We start from the raw sequence: 16,063 nt of genomic DNA, 5'->3' as shown, positions 1-16,063 counted from the left end.
GTTTGTCCGGTGACATCACGTGTCCCAAGTTGGGGTAGCTCAGCCGTATATCAACCAAGCTGATTTCTCAGAGGTTCTTCACGCAGAGTCATGACCACCTAACCTTTCAACAAACTATTTCATGTTCATGGAACAGCTCCTCTCCTCTGCCTGGTAAAGCACGTGCATCATTTTGGCTGAATGTGAAGAGGCTCCACTGCTGACCCTCCATCCATTTTGCCAAGACAGCATTTTTCTGAATAATCTTATTGTGGCTACACGTTCGTCTATTTGTCACTTAGATTATTTTCTAAGTCCTTTCCAGGAAACAGACCATATACTTCTTTAATATATACTTCGATCACCTGCAAGAGTTCTTGGGACCCCACGGGGAGCAATGAGTATTTGCTAACTGACTGACTGGCTCAGTGTAGCTTAAAATCCATCTTTATTTTTATATGATAGTTTAAGTGATTTAATGAGTGGCTGTCACTGACAAGACACTTGGGGACTGTGCATAAAATGACACAATAATATATAAAGATAAAGCTTGGCTCAGAGACCAACACACAGGGCTGCCTTCTGTGTACATCCACACTGCTGTTTCTACCAGAGGAAACAATTCTTCCTTTGGTCAAGGGAAGTTGTTTTCATTGATAAAAATAAGTCAATCTACATTCACTTCTACTGCCTTATGTGAATGCTTACAAAATCAGGAATCATATATAATATTCATTTCAGCAATGAATATGCAGAAAGTGCTGCATCTCTTTATTTAGGGATTTTAGACATTGCAGTCATGCTCGTCGTGGTGACTGTAGGCTTTTATAGCTAAGACAGACTCATTCCTCAAAGTCATATTTAAATATCTCAAACGGTAGTGTTGGCCTCTTGGGTATAGCACAACATACAACTGAAGAAGGAAGGTTAACCTCGCCAAAAAAAAAAAAAAAAAAAAAGTAAAGAAATGGCACAGCTGTGGATACTGCACATTAGGAAGTGGTAGGATCAGGGAAAAGAAGAACAGAGAATTCTAGCGCAGCCAAGTTTGCAATGAGAATCTGGATACTGGCTTCGTCTTAGAGCAGAGTGTGGGAGTTGTTCTCTAACTTAATGACGCTCTAAGTGAGGTATACAGTTTTTTCTCAGTGGCATGTTTTGTAGGCAAGCTTTCTCTTCTGCTCCCTTTAATAATCTAAATACCAAGTGCTGACAATCCAGATGGATACCTGGACTGAAGCACACACACAGTTTTGTACCTATGGCTTTGCTCCTGATTTTAGATATTAGGATAGTTTCATTTATTCATTCATCTATTCAATCATTTGTTCTTTCGTTCATTTGTTTAATTAAATAATCAGGAAATAAATACCCAGCACCCACGACATTGCCAAGTGTTATGGTTGGTGCTTGGAGTACAAGGATGTGTCCTGGCCAGACATTCAAATAATCACACACAAAAAAATTGTAAAACTGTATCAGTGTGAGTGGTCTGAAGGAAGAACGTGGTATGAATGATAGAAATGTGTATTAAAAGGATTTGACTTAGGGAGAGCTGGGAAGTGTCCTTGAGAAAATGAGACTGGGCTGATCTCTGTTAAATGAGCAAGTGAGTTAACTAGGTGAAGTACGGGGAGGGGGAAGATGCTGTCAAGAAAATGAAAACTGCTCGTGCAAAGGCCCTGTGGCGGGAGACAGCATGACTTACATGGGGATGGATGCAAATGAAGGTCTGTGTGGCAGGAATAGGGAAAGCAAAGGGTATGGGCAGGAACTTATAGGTCTTAAAGGAGCTTTCTCCTTATCTTAAGAGCAAAGTTGACACAAGGGGAAGAAGAAGCGGACTACAGGAAGGGATCTGATTTCACAGTATGGGTGTGGGACTCAGAGACATAAAAGGAAGAGAGTTTTAGAATTTCTTGTTCTTGCCTCTATCCAGCCCCTGGTTGATGGCTTGACTCAATTACAGGTGTCCCCCGACAGCTGTTAGCTGCCCGGCAGGCTGGTCTCCCAGGCCTAAGTGGATAATAGTGAGGGTCCTCAGGGGTGGCAGAGGGACACGCTCCAGTGGTCCAGATATGCGCACAATGAGCCATTTGGGCAGGAAGACGGTGCTTGCTGCTCGCGGATCCAAATGTATTTAGCTGTAACAGTCTGACAAGGAAGCCTGGTTTCAACGTTAATAGAACACAAGGCTCCCAACTAACTGGTATAATCTCTTTCCTGAAAGGTAACGTGTGGCCTCTGTGTGCTGGGGCATCAACTTACAACCAAGATTAAATGTAGACACATTCAAAATAAAAATGTTCTTGACTCGATTTATAATGCTAATAATACATTACGTTGTATTAGCGATTTTCGTACGCCGGATATTCAACATTCAGAGATTCAAAAGATCTGAAGGAGTATTTTCGATTCAAGCATACTAAGACCACAATAATCCTTGGAGGGACAGAATTCTAAACAGGGGAGGGCAGGAAAGAAGGGGAAAGGCACTGTTTCCTGAATGTTGGCTGTGATTGCATAGAGCAGGGTTTCTCAGCCTCGGTGCTAGTGACATTTTGGGCCGGGACATTCTTTATTCTGGGGGACTTTCCTGGGCAGTGTATGATATTTATCAGCGTTCCTCTCCTCTACCTATTAGATGCCAGTGCCACCCCTCCTCCCAGTTGTGACAACCAAAAATGCCTCCAGACATTGCCAAATGTCCCCTGGAGGGGTGGGGCAAAATCCCTCCCCCCACTTTGGAAACCACTGTAATTGATCCATAATTAACAAACCTGGAGTGGTGGTTCTACAAAAGAAAAACAAGGATGGCCAATAATTGGAAGATTGTTATGTATAATTTTTTTTTACTATTCTGTAGAATGTGACTAGAGGTTTTCCAAACTAAGATCCGTTTTACTTCTCCAACTATTTAGACACACAGCATGTGTATGAAAATAACTGCACTCGAGCCTCCCTTGAAACTCCCAACTATGGGGCAAGTCCCTTTCTAGTCATTGAGAAAAGTTGAGCTTATGATTCTGCAAGTCAACTTTGTCATTTTAAGTTTGAAATGAAAAAGTGGCGTTGCCATTTCTCCCTTTGCAGAGGAACGATAAAGGAACTGGTTGTTAGTGTTCTGTGCTCCGGAGATTTTAAATATTTCTCCCCATCTCAGCTGTGGTGGGAAAAGGGAGGGTATGAACAGCTGTGACACAATCGTTTGGGTACTTAACCACAATCTAAAGGAATGGGGAAAGCCTTGTCATATTTCCCGAGAGAGTGAAGTTCTCTGACAGGGATCAGATGCCCCCTTACCTTCTCTGCTGGGACAGACATTACCATCCAGTGGGGGCTGCTGCAACACAGAAGACTGACAACGTTTGGCTGTTGGCCTCTTACCATGCTGTACGTGAGTGACCTTGAAAATTGGCAATATCTCCTTGCATCTCCACTGTTCTTTTTCTGAAAATAAAAATAAAAGCAGTGACTGAATCCCTGTCTGAGTGTCCTGAGACTTAATGAGATCACAGTTGGGGGGGTCTGGCATTGTCATTTGAGAAGTGTTACTTCTCACCTTGATGATACTGGAGCTTTTCCAGTATTTTGCCCATTTCTTATTGTTAGATTGGTTAGGTAAGCAGATGTTTCTTTCATATAATTGGAGATGCAGGATTTAGAAAGGTCAGGGAAATACCTGTTAGTCACCCTAAACTGAAATCTGGTGAGTTGAAATTAGAAATAGACAAGTTTAAACTTATGTATATACAAAATATATAAATTATATAAACATATATACAAAATAAGTTTAAACTCTATCTAACATATATAGAGTTATGTTATATAGAGTTATATATAGTTATTTTGTTTGGTTTTTCTCTGTAATGTATAAAATAGACTCAAACTATATATATACATATCGCCAAAAAATATATATACACATTTTAAGAAAGGAAAAAACTGTATTAATATATACTGATAACAAAAGATGAATACAAGTCACGTTTGACTTCTGCAATTACAAGAGGTGATCAAAGTGGTTACCATCAGCGTCCAGACACTTCTGATTACGGCGAACTACTGCTTGAGCAACGTTGACCAAAGTGTTAACATCTCTTAAAATGTGTTTACATTTTTTTTGGCACCCCTGGTATATATATATTAGAATAAGCAAATATCCTGGGACAGGTTCATAATGTAAATAATCATAAAAATACCACCTAAAATATTAATGATACCGTGGCTTATGTGATTTGAAAAAGCTTTTGATATTTTAGATTAGAAGGTATAAGCTATGTCCACTAAAAATGTGACTGGAGTTAGAAAACTTAGTTGGTGTGAATATCAGAAAGCTCTAAACAGAAGTCATCCCAGGGAGCTCACATGTTTAATTTGGGGAAGAAGAATTTATCTACAGCCCCTGAAGGAATAGAGAGAGAGGGCGTATTTTTTCATCTGTACTGCTGCAAGCAGGAGGATTGGGCAGGAAAATATTGGTCTTTTTATAGTAAGACTGAAGAATGATCCTTGACTAAGGTTGAAATTAGCCAACTAAACTTGGGCTAGTCCAGGGGCGCAAGCAAGTAAGAACATGAGATGAACATCTTTGAAACTGGAGCATGATTTTAGAACATTCCAGTGGCAGGAGAATGGGATGTTTGTCTTATGAAAGAGGGTGGGAGGAAGAGACCTGTGAGTTTTTCAATCCTGACACTGAGAACTAGGTGCCCTGAACAGTAAGGCTTTCATTCCTGTCCAAAATGACACTAATAACCCCACATTTATGTAGTTCGCCAAGCACTTCCCCAGCCACAATTGCATTTAATCCTCAGAACAATCCTGAGAGTGGCTGTCATCATTTCAATGGATAAGGCAGCTCAGTAGGATCAAACAACTTGCTCAAAAGCCTTGATTGGGAATTAGTGGAGAACCAATTCTGTCCCACACACCAAGTTGCTTCTCTTCAAAAAATAAAAAATAAAAATTGAAAGCAGTCAGGATTCCAGGTGGAGTTGGGAATCAATAGAGCGGTTTTGTTTGCTTTTTTAAAAAAAGTTTCTTACTTCCCTACTCACCACCCTGTCCTTTTTTATTTTAATTTCCTGCTAGTGGTCTTGGGGGTAAGGTTATCTTTCATTTTAAAAAGGTAAGAAAACCTGGTTTCTTGTTAATCACCATCCTCTCCCACGCTGAAACTTCCTGTAGGTTAGTTGGCCAAATCTCAACATTAGCTGCTGGTGATGTGTCTTCGGGCGATATGTACAAGAACAAATGCATGATGTGGTTTTAATTACCATGATCTCACCCCAAACCTGCATGGATTCCAATTCACTAGTTTTAAGATACACTGAGAACAGAAAAGTCTGTTCCTGTAATTGACCAAGAAGTCTTAGCCCACGAAGGCTTGAATTTTCTGATGACAATGTGGCTGCCCTGCCTACTCTGCAGCCATTTTCACTGCATCTGAACAGCTGCCACTTTCACTTCTTTGTTTAAAATGTCTTAAGTTTCTTGCTTGTTTTTGTCCACCACTGATTTGGATGCATTTACACTTTCCGGAGAGATATTTAAGCCATTTGTGTTACAGGTTCTTGTGGCGGTTGTTTTTCATGGTGTCCTTGGCGTTTGACCTTTGTAGTTTCATTTTATTTAATACCGTAATTGATGTTCTTGCTTTGAAGTACTTCCTCACTTTTATTTTTGTCTTGAAGGCAGTATTTTTTTTTAAATGTACCCCATTCGACTATCTTCTAATAACACCCTCCATCAAAATATACTGGATTTCTATAGTAATTCATATCTATTTAGGTGTCTCCCTGTCTGTCTGTTTATCCACCTATCATCACTTATCTATATAAACAAAAACTGCTTACTCTGGAAGGTGCCAGGACAGATTACCATAGTATCCTATTAGCCCGCGGAAGAGGCCTTTTGCCACGTGGCCTCTGGTGAATATCACATGGGATTACCTCGCCAAAGTGAGACATTCAGTCATCACTTACCAATCTGCTTGGCCTTTTATGGAGTCAATTTGCTGCCTTCCCACTTCACTCAGATTTGAGAGAGTTAATTATTTAATATGTTTGTAGAGCGCATTGGGCTCCCTAGAGAAAGTGTGCCACATAAATATATATAAATGAATAATTAATTGAAGTTGAAGCCGATTACTTGGCGAGTTCTTTCTTAACTGCCGCATTTTCCTAATGAGGTGTTTTGAAGTTCCAATCTAGTTTTGGTTGCTCGCCCCTTCCTCCTTTCTGGTGCTTTCTCCTTCCTCTTCTTCATTTCCTTCTGTTTAATTCTTTTTCCCTTCTGTCACTTCTATCAGTGCCCACCATATTGTGGGCACCGGATCAAACCCAGTGAGTTAGCACCAGATCTATAGGTAAAAGCGGTGATTAACTTCAGCAGGCGTCCTAAGCTCCTCAGAACTCTAGGGTGAGATTAATAATTAGATAATGATTCTCATGCGCTGTGAAAATGAGAAGCCAGGCTCATGAAATGCTGTGCACGTTGTGGCTGATCAGTAGTCGAGAAAACCCTTGTTAACTGACTTCTGTTTCAAGTCAAACAAGAGATGCTTTTACTCTAAAAATTAATATAAATGAAATCAAATCCCTCCTACAACCTCGACTTCACTTGTGGGCTAACACAAAATAAGGAGGTTGCAGTTGAACAACACGGTTTGGAGTTTCCGTGAACTGTCTTTGAGGGAACAAAATGTAGATGGCCTAATAACGTAGATGGCGTTGGCAAAAGCGACATAATTGTTTATTGAATGTTGACATCCAAATCCTAGTTATTCCTTTACCAGAGATTAAGAGGAATTAGGGAACAGTTCACGTCCGTCCTGCTAAACCTGACCCAGTTTATTTACACTGTAATCTTACTTCAGAGCATGAGAAGGAAAATGAGCTGCTCTTATCAATTAATAGCTGAAGAAAAATTTAGATTTCAAGTTCAGTGTAAGAGCTATTTATTCCAAAGCACTACAGACACGAAGAGACACTCCTGTTCTGCTGGGGGAAGGGAGGTGGGTGGGTAGAGGGGTTGCCAAAGAGAATTTTTTTCTTTTTCTCTGAAGAATTTGAATTACTGTGCAATCTTGGGTTTTCTAGTGACCTATGTTAAAGCCCTGGGGCTAAAGCAGACCTATAATGGATCTATTTCTGAATTGTTCAGCAGTATTGGAGTTTAAAACAGCAGTCGTGGTACACGCATATAATGAGGCCAGTGCTTCCTTCTGAATCCAGAAAGGCAGTGGTCACCAGCCCTGCATGGCGTCTCAAAGTACAGAGGACAGCTAGCTCTTCCTCGGCTCACTTCCAGAATTTTCCAAAGTAGCCAGTCCTATCCTGAGCAGACACAGAAGTTGCTTCAGGTATGTAAGATAAAGGGTCAGGGAAAGAGTCTGCCCTCGCCTCCCAAATTTCCCTGCCTTGCTTTGCCCACCCCCACCCCATCTCACTATCAGAAACTCACTTCTCTGGGTTAAGGCGTTGTTTCACGTTCAAATACCTCTGGGAGGTACAACACATTCTTTTTACTAGTCGTTAATAATTTAGTGTTCATTCCACAACATTTGTTGTTTGTTGCATTTATTCATAACATGAATTAATTAGAGTCAGAGTGAGAAGTGTTGGAGTTCACTGCCGCCTTTCTACTGGTAGCACGACCCCTCTGAACCTCACCTGGCACACACCTAGAAAACCCGGGAGATGGATCAGGAGACCTCCCAAGTCACTTCTAGTCCCAGCATTGTGTACCTGTGAAATAGCTGTGGGAATGGGCACACACCAGGCAGTGGTGATGGGTGGGGGATGCCTGGGAAAGCCTGAGGCACAAAGGAATGAGCAAGGAAATTCATCAGAAAGCTCAGGGTCTTTTATCTGCTTTGTATCAACCTGTAGCCTTGGGTCCAATTTGCAGAATTCAGCACAGAGGCTGATACACAGTAGGTACCCAATAACATTGGATTTTAAAGTATAGGAAAAATGACAACACCTATTTATTAGTTTTCTAAGGCTGCTGGAACAAAGTTCTCTAAACTGGGTAGTTTTGAAACAGCAGAAGTTTATTGTCTTACAGTTCTAGAAGGCAGATGTCCAACATTAAGGCACTGACAAAGAAGGATCCCTCCTTGTGTCTTCCAGCTTCTAGAAGCCCCAGGCTTTCCTTGGCTCTTGGCAGAAAAGTTCCAATCTCTGTTCAGTCTTCATGTGGCCGTCTCCCCTCTGTGTCTTCACACTTCCATCTTCTCGTAAGAGCCCCAGTCATATTGGTTGGATTAGGACCCACCCTGTGATCTCATCTTAACTTGATTACATAGCAAAGACTCTATTTTTAAATAAGCTCATATTCACAGGTGCCAGGAGTTAGGATACAATTCAACCCATAACAATTTACTCCACAGAACTGTGGAGACAATGAACTGAAACACAGATGTGAAAGGTTTTGATGATTGGAAAGTGTTTCTGCAAATGTAGGGCTAAGGAACGCAGCTGGGATTTGAGTCTGGCCCTTTCTCCCAACCATTAGGCTACCCCCAGAGTTTCAGCGTAAGGATTCTGAAGCCCAATGTAGGGGTCTGAAGACAAATGAGGGGAAAGAGTATAGAAAATGAGGTCAACGACACAAAAAGTGAAAGTTCACTACCTTCACAGAGTTGCCTGGACCTAATTCAGGTACCAAGTGAGGGAGGTGACCTCAGATACCTGCGTGCTAATGCAGAGCTCCCAGAATGGGACCAGAAGGCAAGTGACACTGATTCATCAAGGCCACACTGGAGAGAATGGAAATCACTGGTTCACACTCATGTTTATGTCTCATTATCGTAGACTTGGAAGGTCACTTAATGAAGAAAAGCTTTAATAGGTACCAGTAAGGTGTTAAGCATCGCACTATTCAGAAGACAGATATGGTTCCTTATCTCCCAGGGCACAGGTTCGAAAGGACGCAAGGACAGCCATGCATATATTTTATGTATTGTTTTCCTTTCCCTTTTTAGGGGTTAGTGCCAGGGAAGTATTGCATTCTAGTTGATTAGGAACCGCAAGTCTAAATTTCAATTTTGGCTGAACAGTAATTTTTCCTGAAGGTTTGAATAAATCATCCAATCTGCTTCAGTTTCAACTATTTTCAGCATTTCTATTTTAATCATTAGTTTGGGCTGCTTAGGACCCCAGAGTCACCAAGCCCTTTTGTGACATAATTTGGGATGGGAATGAGGCAGGAGGCAGAAGATGCCCTGAGAACCAAACAGTAGAAATTGGGCTTGAGCTACAGCCTGAAAGATTTGGGCAAACACAAGGGGCATTAGTGAGAATGACAATTCTTTGGTTTGCTCCAGCAAGGCACGTTGTAGAATTTGCACAACTGTAGTTTTGGTAAAGATAGGAGAAATTCTCATGGAAGGAAGATGGTTTAAATTTCACTCTGATTTAATTGCAAGGAGATGAGTCAGATGAACTATCCATTCAGGTAAACCATATTACCTCAAGGAAATAAGTGCAAATAATCCATCCTGTTCCCCTTTTCACTCTGGATGCTAGGAAGCTCAAAGTTAACTATATCGTTGAGTTAAAATGTTAATATTAGCCTAGGGCACTGTTTCAGTTATCTATTGCTGTGAATAAACTACCTCCAAACTTAGTGGCTCAAAACAACAGTTTATTTTTATCTTTCATGGTTCAATGAGCTGACAGACTCAGCCGGGCAGGTCTTGCTTGGGGAGTCACATGCAGCTTCAGTTGGATGGTGGCTGGGGATAGAATCACCTGACGGCTCAATTGTGCTACTGTGTTTCCCCGAAAATAAGACCTAGCCAGACAATCAGCTCTAATGCGTCTTTTGGAGCAAAAATTAATATAAGATCCAGTATTGTATATTATATTATATTACATTATGTTATATTATATTATATTATACCGGGTATTATACTATGTTATATTTATTATATTATATATTAGACCCGGTATTATATTATATTACGTTATGTTGTTATATTATATTAAAGACCAGGTCTTATATTAAAATAAGACCAGGTCTTATATTAATTTTTGCTCCAAAAGATGCATTAGAGCTGATGGTCCGACTAGGTCTTATTTTCGGGGAAACATGGTAGATGTTCAAGATGGTTTGCTCATTCACATGTCTGGCACCTGCCTAGCTTGGGGTCTTTCACAACAGTGTGGGGTCACAGTTCACACACGGCAGCTGGCTTCCCACAGAGCAAATGCCTCCTGTGGGGACAGAGCCCCAGAAAGTAGTTTACAGGCTCTCGCCGACACCTCCCCTGGGGTTATAATGGGAGATGTGGTTCATAGGTGGGCTGTACTTTGGAGGTATGCTTCTGCAGGTATTCATAAACCTTCTAGTTTTCATTGTCTTATCAGGGATGTAGCCTTCCTTGTGGGCCTTTTTTGTAAGCAGGCAAGTGTGAATAATACACAAATGATGCTTTACTCTTGACTAGGGCTTGATAATTTACCATGCACTTACCTATGCTACCTTACCTGGCCTTCACGACTCCACGTAAATGGGAAGATGAGCAACTTATCCCCATTTTTATAGAGCTGGAGACTAAGTTTCCAAAAGGATTAGTGACCTGCCCGAGGTAACCCAGCTAGGAAGTGGTGGAATGGGCCCTGGACAGGTGTGTCCAGGCAATCTATGTTCTCAAGCACCTGGCAAAGCACTGACAGACATACGTCTAAAACCCAGGGGTGCCTTCCCTACATGCTGCACACCTGCGTGAGTCTCCATCACGCCTTCACAGCACAAGTTTAATGTAGTGGTGTGAGCTCCAGTCCTTAAGCAAAACGCCTGAGTCCAAACTGGCTCTGCCACCTTCTGGCCGTGGATCTCTGGTCTGTCCAACGACTCAGTTTCTTCATCTGTAAAATGCTACTGATGCCATGAGGAGGAAATGAATTGATACACCAAATACTTGGTAAGAACTTTAAAAAGAAATCTCAGGAAAAGCTGCAGAGGTCAGTAGCTACTAAGAGGACCCTGGTCTAGCTTCCCCTTCTATACGTTTTTCTTAGTTTTCCATGAGCCTTGCTAAGCGTCCATATAGGTACAGCTGATCTTTACATTTCGTTTTACTTGATATTGTATAGTACTGATGGACTAAAAGCCCTACGTTGATGTTAATACCTGCCTGAGCATCACGATTTCAGCTGCGGATACAGTTATAACATATTGTCAGGACTTGCAGACACAACCTTCCTTCCCAGAGCGCTCACATGCACTCACTATCTGTCCTCAATTATTTACAGTGACATCCTCTCCCTTGGTGCTCACTCTTTCCTCTTACTCTCCATCCCATGTGGATCTGCACATTCACACCCAACTTCACTCCACTTCTTTTTCACACACATGTTCTTCTCAACACGTTCACCCAAAGATATCGTTCCACTTATGGACACATGCCCTTGACCTCCTGCATCCCAGGGTAACCTCCTTCCCCAGACCCTCAGTATATAGTTTTTCTGTGCTCACTGAGCCTGAAATGTCCCATCTCCCATCCTAGGTCCCCCAAGGATGGCAGGAGAAGTTTTTGCAACCATACCCGCAAGCCAGGATGCAGACTTATGTTTGAGTGAGGAGGCGCTGGACCCCTGATGGCACCTGCTCCGGGGTGCTCAGCTCAATGAACTCTTCATCAGTGACCAGAGAGTGGACTGCCCCGCTGCCCACCTGCGCAAGGCACAAACAGCCTGTGTGCAATCAGAGAGTTTCGATAGCTGCTGCTTAGGGCAAGTGCTCCTGACAAGGCAACTTGGCTAAGGGAAGCTGCCTGCTTTTTCCCAGCTCTGGATGGGGAAGAATTGAGCTGAATATGCACCTATTCAGAAGGGTAAAGAGCCAAAAATAACCAAGAGCAGCAGTATTTCATCTGACAGGCCCAGAAATACAGTTCATTTCGGAGCAGGGTTACAGACTGAGTGATTTGGAGACCTTCAGCATTCCCATAGAAATACCTGGAAAAACTCTCAGGTTATACAAGAGCTTTCATCCCCTCTTTGCTACAGGCTCTGTGGCCCATAGGAAGGGAGTCTGTAGACTCAGACTTGAGGCTTAAAAGATGGAGTCTGGTGACCAGGACATGAGGATGGTATTTGGTAGACTATTCTAATGAAGGAAGAAATAAGGAATTGGTCAAGATGGAGGATGTGAAACAGGAAGAAGAGACAGGAAATGGATTTAGGGCAGGTAAAGCCTTGGCATTGTGAGAAAAATGGAAGGACTGGACATTAAAAATAGCATGCAGGATTTAGCTAGAGGCTGAAGGTAATCCAAGGCAGAAAAAAAAGCCATGGTTTTCCCATCGAGATGGAGAATGTGTTGTCTGACAGCAGTCTTCTATTTTTGTGTTATTCTCTTCTATTTTGATGTAAAAGGCAAATGTCACAGTTCATTCATCTTTATTCTGAATTATCTGAAATTGCAAAGGAAAGAGGTAGGAGAGGAGAAGGCTATGGGATTCCTCAGACCCTTGACTATGGGAAGAAGATGGAGGAGATAATCATGAATAAAAAAGAAATAGAAGGAAGGATGGAAGAAGATAGGAAGGAAGGATTGAAGAAAAAATGAAAAAGGACGATGATGGATTCCATTTTATTTAGTGACTATATCTGAGCGCTTTCTATACAAGGCATGGGGGGAATATAGAGAGCTGATTAAGAAACAACCTCTGCTTTCAAGGAGCTTATATTCTACTGGAGGAGACCAGGCCAACAAACCGACTACAGTATAAAGCAGGATTAGCCAATTGCCACATGGGGCTACAGGCAACGCTTGGTGGGACAAAGAGAAACGACCAATTCAGTTTAGACCTGAGGTCATGAGGATGGCTCCCTAGAGCTGTGGCATTTGCCTGGGTTCCAGTGATTTATGTAGGACGGAAGTGGGAAGAGGGAGGGTTCCTCACTGCCACGTAGTGCCCTCCCCTTACCTCCTGTAACCAAGAGTTCAGTTGTCTCTGTAGTGGCAGATCTCTGTACCCTGCATATCTTGAGTCCCTAGAAATGTGGTTTCCAAGTGTCAGCAGGACAATGCCAGTCCGAAGGTACATTACCACTGGTCCACAGCAAAATAAGACAAAGACCAGTTGGGAGTTTTTCACAAGCAAATTATATTCAGTTTAAAGGACTGTCCTTTATTACGGTATTAGGTCCTTCCTAATTGATGATAAACATGCCCTGTCTTTTTAATAAAATAATGTTGATACAAGATATTGTGAGTGTATTTGGGTATTGTTTATTTTGTTTGCTTAAAATATTTTTACTTGACAAGTTATTAGTTGGCCAGCTGCCGTGGTCCTGAGATTTTACCAATCTTAAACCATTTCAGAGTCAGAACTACTGGTCTAGGATGTCATTCAGTGCCCACCAAGGCAAGCCGATTCGACAGATATTGTGAAGCCCCATTCTCCAGAACTGGCGAACAATTTTTCTTCCACAATCATTAAAAAGTAGAGATTATACTTTGGCCTGATAGAAAAAATATAGACATGATCTGGGACAAAGTCACCAAGTCTTTTATCCTTTTGGGCACTCGATAGAATAAATAGTTTTCCACATCACACAGGAGAATTTGAAATGCTTTGGGTCTGTGGAAGGGGGACAGAGTGGTGGTGACATCTGTCAAACAAAGAAACCCTCAAAGGCTTTAAAGTGGTGGCTGCTGGATGTGAGACAAGCAGAAATGACCCTTTCCTATAAGCCAGTGGTTCTGGAAATGGGGTCTCTGGACCAGCAGCATCAGCATTAACGGGGAGCTTGTTAGGAAAGCTGCTTCTTAAGGCCCATCCAGGACTGACTGACTCCGAAATTCTACCAAAGCTGTCCAGCCACACGTGTTTTCACAAGCTGTCCTGGTGATTTGGATGCAGGCTGAAGTCTGAGAACCACTGATATAAGGCATCACCTTGCAGTGGTGACTCTGGGCCAAGAGCCTGACCCAGGGCCACAGCTCTCTGGTGACCTAAAAAAAGTAAGGGATGACTCAGCTGAGGAGCTGTGTGTGGCCAGGCCTGTAATGAGATGGCTGAGGGCCCATCCAGGACCACGGGATTCCAAAGCTGGTAGAACCCAACCCTGGGCATCCCATGTTCACAGCCAGCCTCTCCCGATGCCAGTTGTGACTTGACCGACTGTGGTGGCCACAAGGAAAGGGCTGTGCCTTCTCAGGCTCCCAATCCGTTATAAATTCCAATCCGCACAAATCCACCAGTGCCAAAGGAAGGCTTTTGCGAACTTTCGAAGGTGGGTTAACTGTTTCGGAGCAGCAGCTGCGAGCCCAAGCGGTTAGTTGTCTGAGCCACTGGGCACAGCCATGGCCTTCCCAGGGCGCCAGGGCGGGCCTCCGGCTGGGGGTCGCGCTGTTGGCCGCACCCCTGCGCCGCCTGGGCCTGTAGACGGCGGAGTCCGGTTCAGTGAGCAGCCAGTCCCAACCTGCGTCGCCAAGGCCCATGACTGGATTTTTAAAATTTTTAAAGCCGTTTATACACTTCGAGATCCTCACCTCTCTCATTTGGGGCTTGAATACAATTGCACTGGCCTAATTAATTCATTTTCTTTTCGCTCCAAAGTGGAAGCCGGGACACAGAGATGCAAATCAAATACAAACCCGCTTTGGGCGCCGATACTCCGGACAATTAAGACAAAGAGCTCGGCGGCGGCCGCGGCACCACACAAAACCCTCGGGAAACATGTACAACGTGCCGCGAACCAGCCGGCAAGCTTGGGGGCACAACTCCCGCTAAAAATGTGCGGACAGGGAGGCGGCCCCACCCCAGCAGGTGGACAGGTGGAGGTTGGCAGGGGTCAAAATCTATCCTCAAGGGCTGAAAGCTGGGCCGCTGCGTGGCGCAACTCCAGGGGGCACACTCACTCTCCCGGCGCCCAGCGGGAATGGCGCCCTCGTCAAAAAAGCAACAGAGCAAAACCCATTGCACCGGCGAGAACTAGGCTGCGCGCCCCGCAAAAGGAGAGGGCGGGGTTGGGAGAATGCTGGAGGGAGGAAAAGAATGAGAAGAGGAGGGAGAAAAAGAGAAAGTGGGGGGAAAAAAAGATGGGATTAGGAAGAGAGAGGTGACAGAGAGAAGGGAGAGGGGGGAAAGGGAAACGGAGGGGAGGAGATCGCGAAGAGGAAGAGCGGGGAAGGGGGGCGGGGGAGGACAGGAAAGAAAGGGAAAAGGGGAGCGGGCCGGGAGCCGAGCCTCCGGGGCTGGGGGCGGCGGCCAGGGGGCGGGACCGGGGTCGGCCCCCACCTGCGTGGGCGCTGGCTGCCCCGAGGGGTAGAAGCCTGGCGGCGGGAGGGAGCGGCTGGGAGGCGGGCTGGGCCGGGAGCAGAGGGGCGGGAGGGGACGGGGACTGGAAGGCGGGGAGGAGCCGGCGCTAGGCTGGGTCTGCGGGGGCGGCGACGGCGGGAGCGGCTGTGGCGGCAGCGGGTCCGGCGGCGGCGGCAGGTGGCCCCGCGCGCGGCGGCCGGCCCGGCCGGGGGCGGGCGGGAAGGTGGCGCCTCGGGCGGGGGCCGGTCCCTGCACCAGGTGACCTGTTCCGGCCCGGATCCGGGCGGCCTCGCCATGCAGCGGCGTGGCGCGGGGCTCGGGTGGCCGCGACAGCAGCAGCAACAACCCCCGCCGCCTGCGGTCGGCCCCCGGGCTGCAGCCATGGCCCCCCCAAGCGGCGGCGTTTCCCCGGGCCTCGGCGGCCGCCCTGCCTGCGCGCTGCTCCTCTTCTGCTACCTGGTGAGCGCCGGACCCTACCCGGGTCCTCCCCTTCTCGCGGGGCCCGGGGGACGCGGGTGGGGGCCTGGGACCTCCGCCACGCGAAGCGGGTGCGGTGCAGCTAGTTTTCTCTTCCTGGCCGCTGCGCCCCGGGCGCTCCCGGCACCTGGGATGGTTACCCCGGGCGCGGAGAGCGGTGCGTCGACCGGACTTGCTGCGCTGCGCTCTCGCTCGTGTCCCTTTCTCTCACTGCCGTACTCGCTCCAGACCCGGATCAGGTTCCCCTCGAGACCCGTCCTGTCCCCCACTACCTGGGAGCCTCAGTACTGCGCGTTCCTTCCCCACCCTGCCGCGCACCAC

The 16,063-nt window shown here is 45.2% G+C and overlaps 1 protein-coding gene across 3 annotated transcripts in view; it reads left to right on the top strand.

Annotated features, from left to right (window-relative positions):
• The first annotated feature begins 15,373 nt into the window (after positions 1–15,373).
• Positions 15,374–16,063, top strand: part of SEL1L3 (SEL1L family member 3) — a 97,810-nt gene continuing 97,120 nt past the window's right edge. For 2 of the 3 annotated variants that reach the window (XM_019743864.2, XM_019743863.2), the window contains exon 1: positions 15,377–15,724. In XM_019743864.2, the coding sequence (XP_019599423.2) occupies positions 15,560–15,724 (165 nt within the window). In that variant the 5' untranslated portion in view covers positions 15,377–15,559. Of the gene's footprint in view, positions 15,725–16,063 lie in introns of all 3 variants that reach the window. The other variant, XM_019743865.2, reaches the window with a different exon arrangement.

This window comes from Rhinolophus sinicus, linkage group LG02 (genome assembly GCF_036562045.2).
Source record: "Rhinolophus sinicus isolate RSC01 linkage group LG02, ASM3656204v1, whole genome shotgun sequence".
Classification (NCBI taxonomy): Eukaryota; Metazoa; Chordata; class Mammalia; order Chiroptera; family Rhinolophidae; genus Rhinolophus; species Rhinolophus sinicus.
This window is presented reverse-complemented; position numbering and strand designations above follow the sequence as displayed.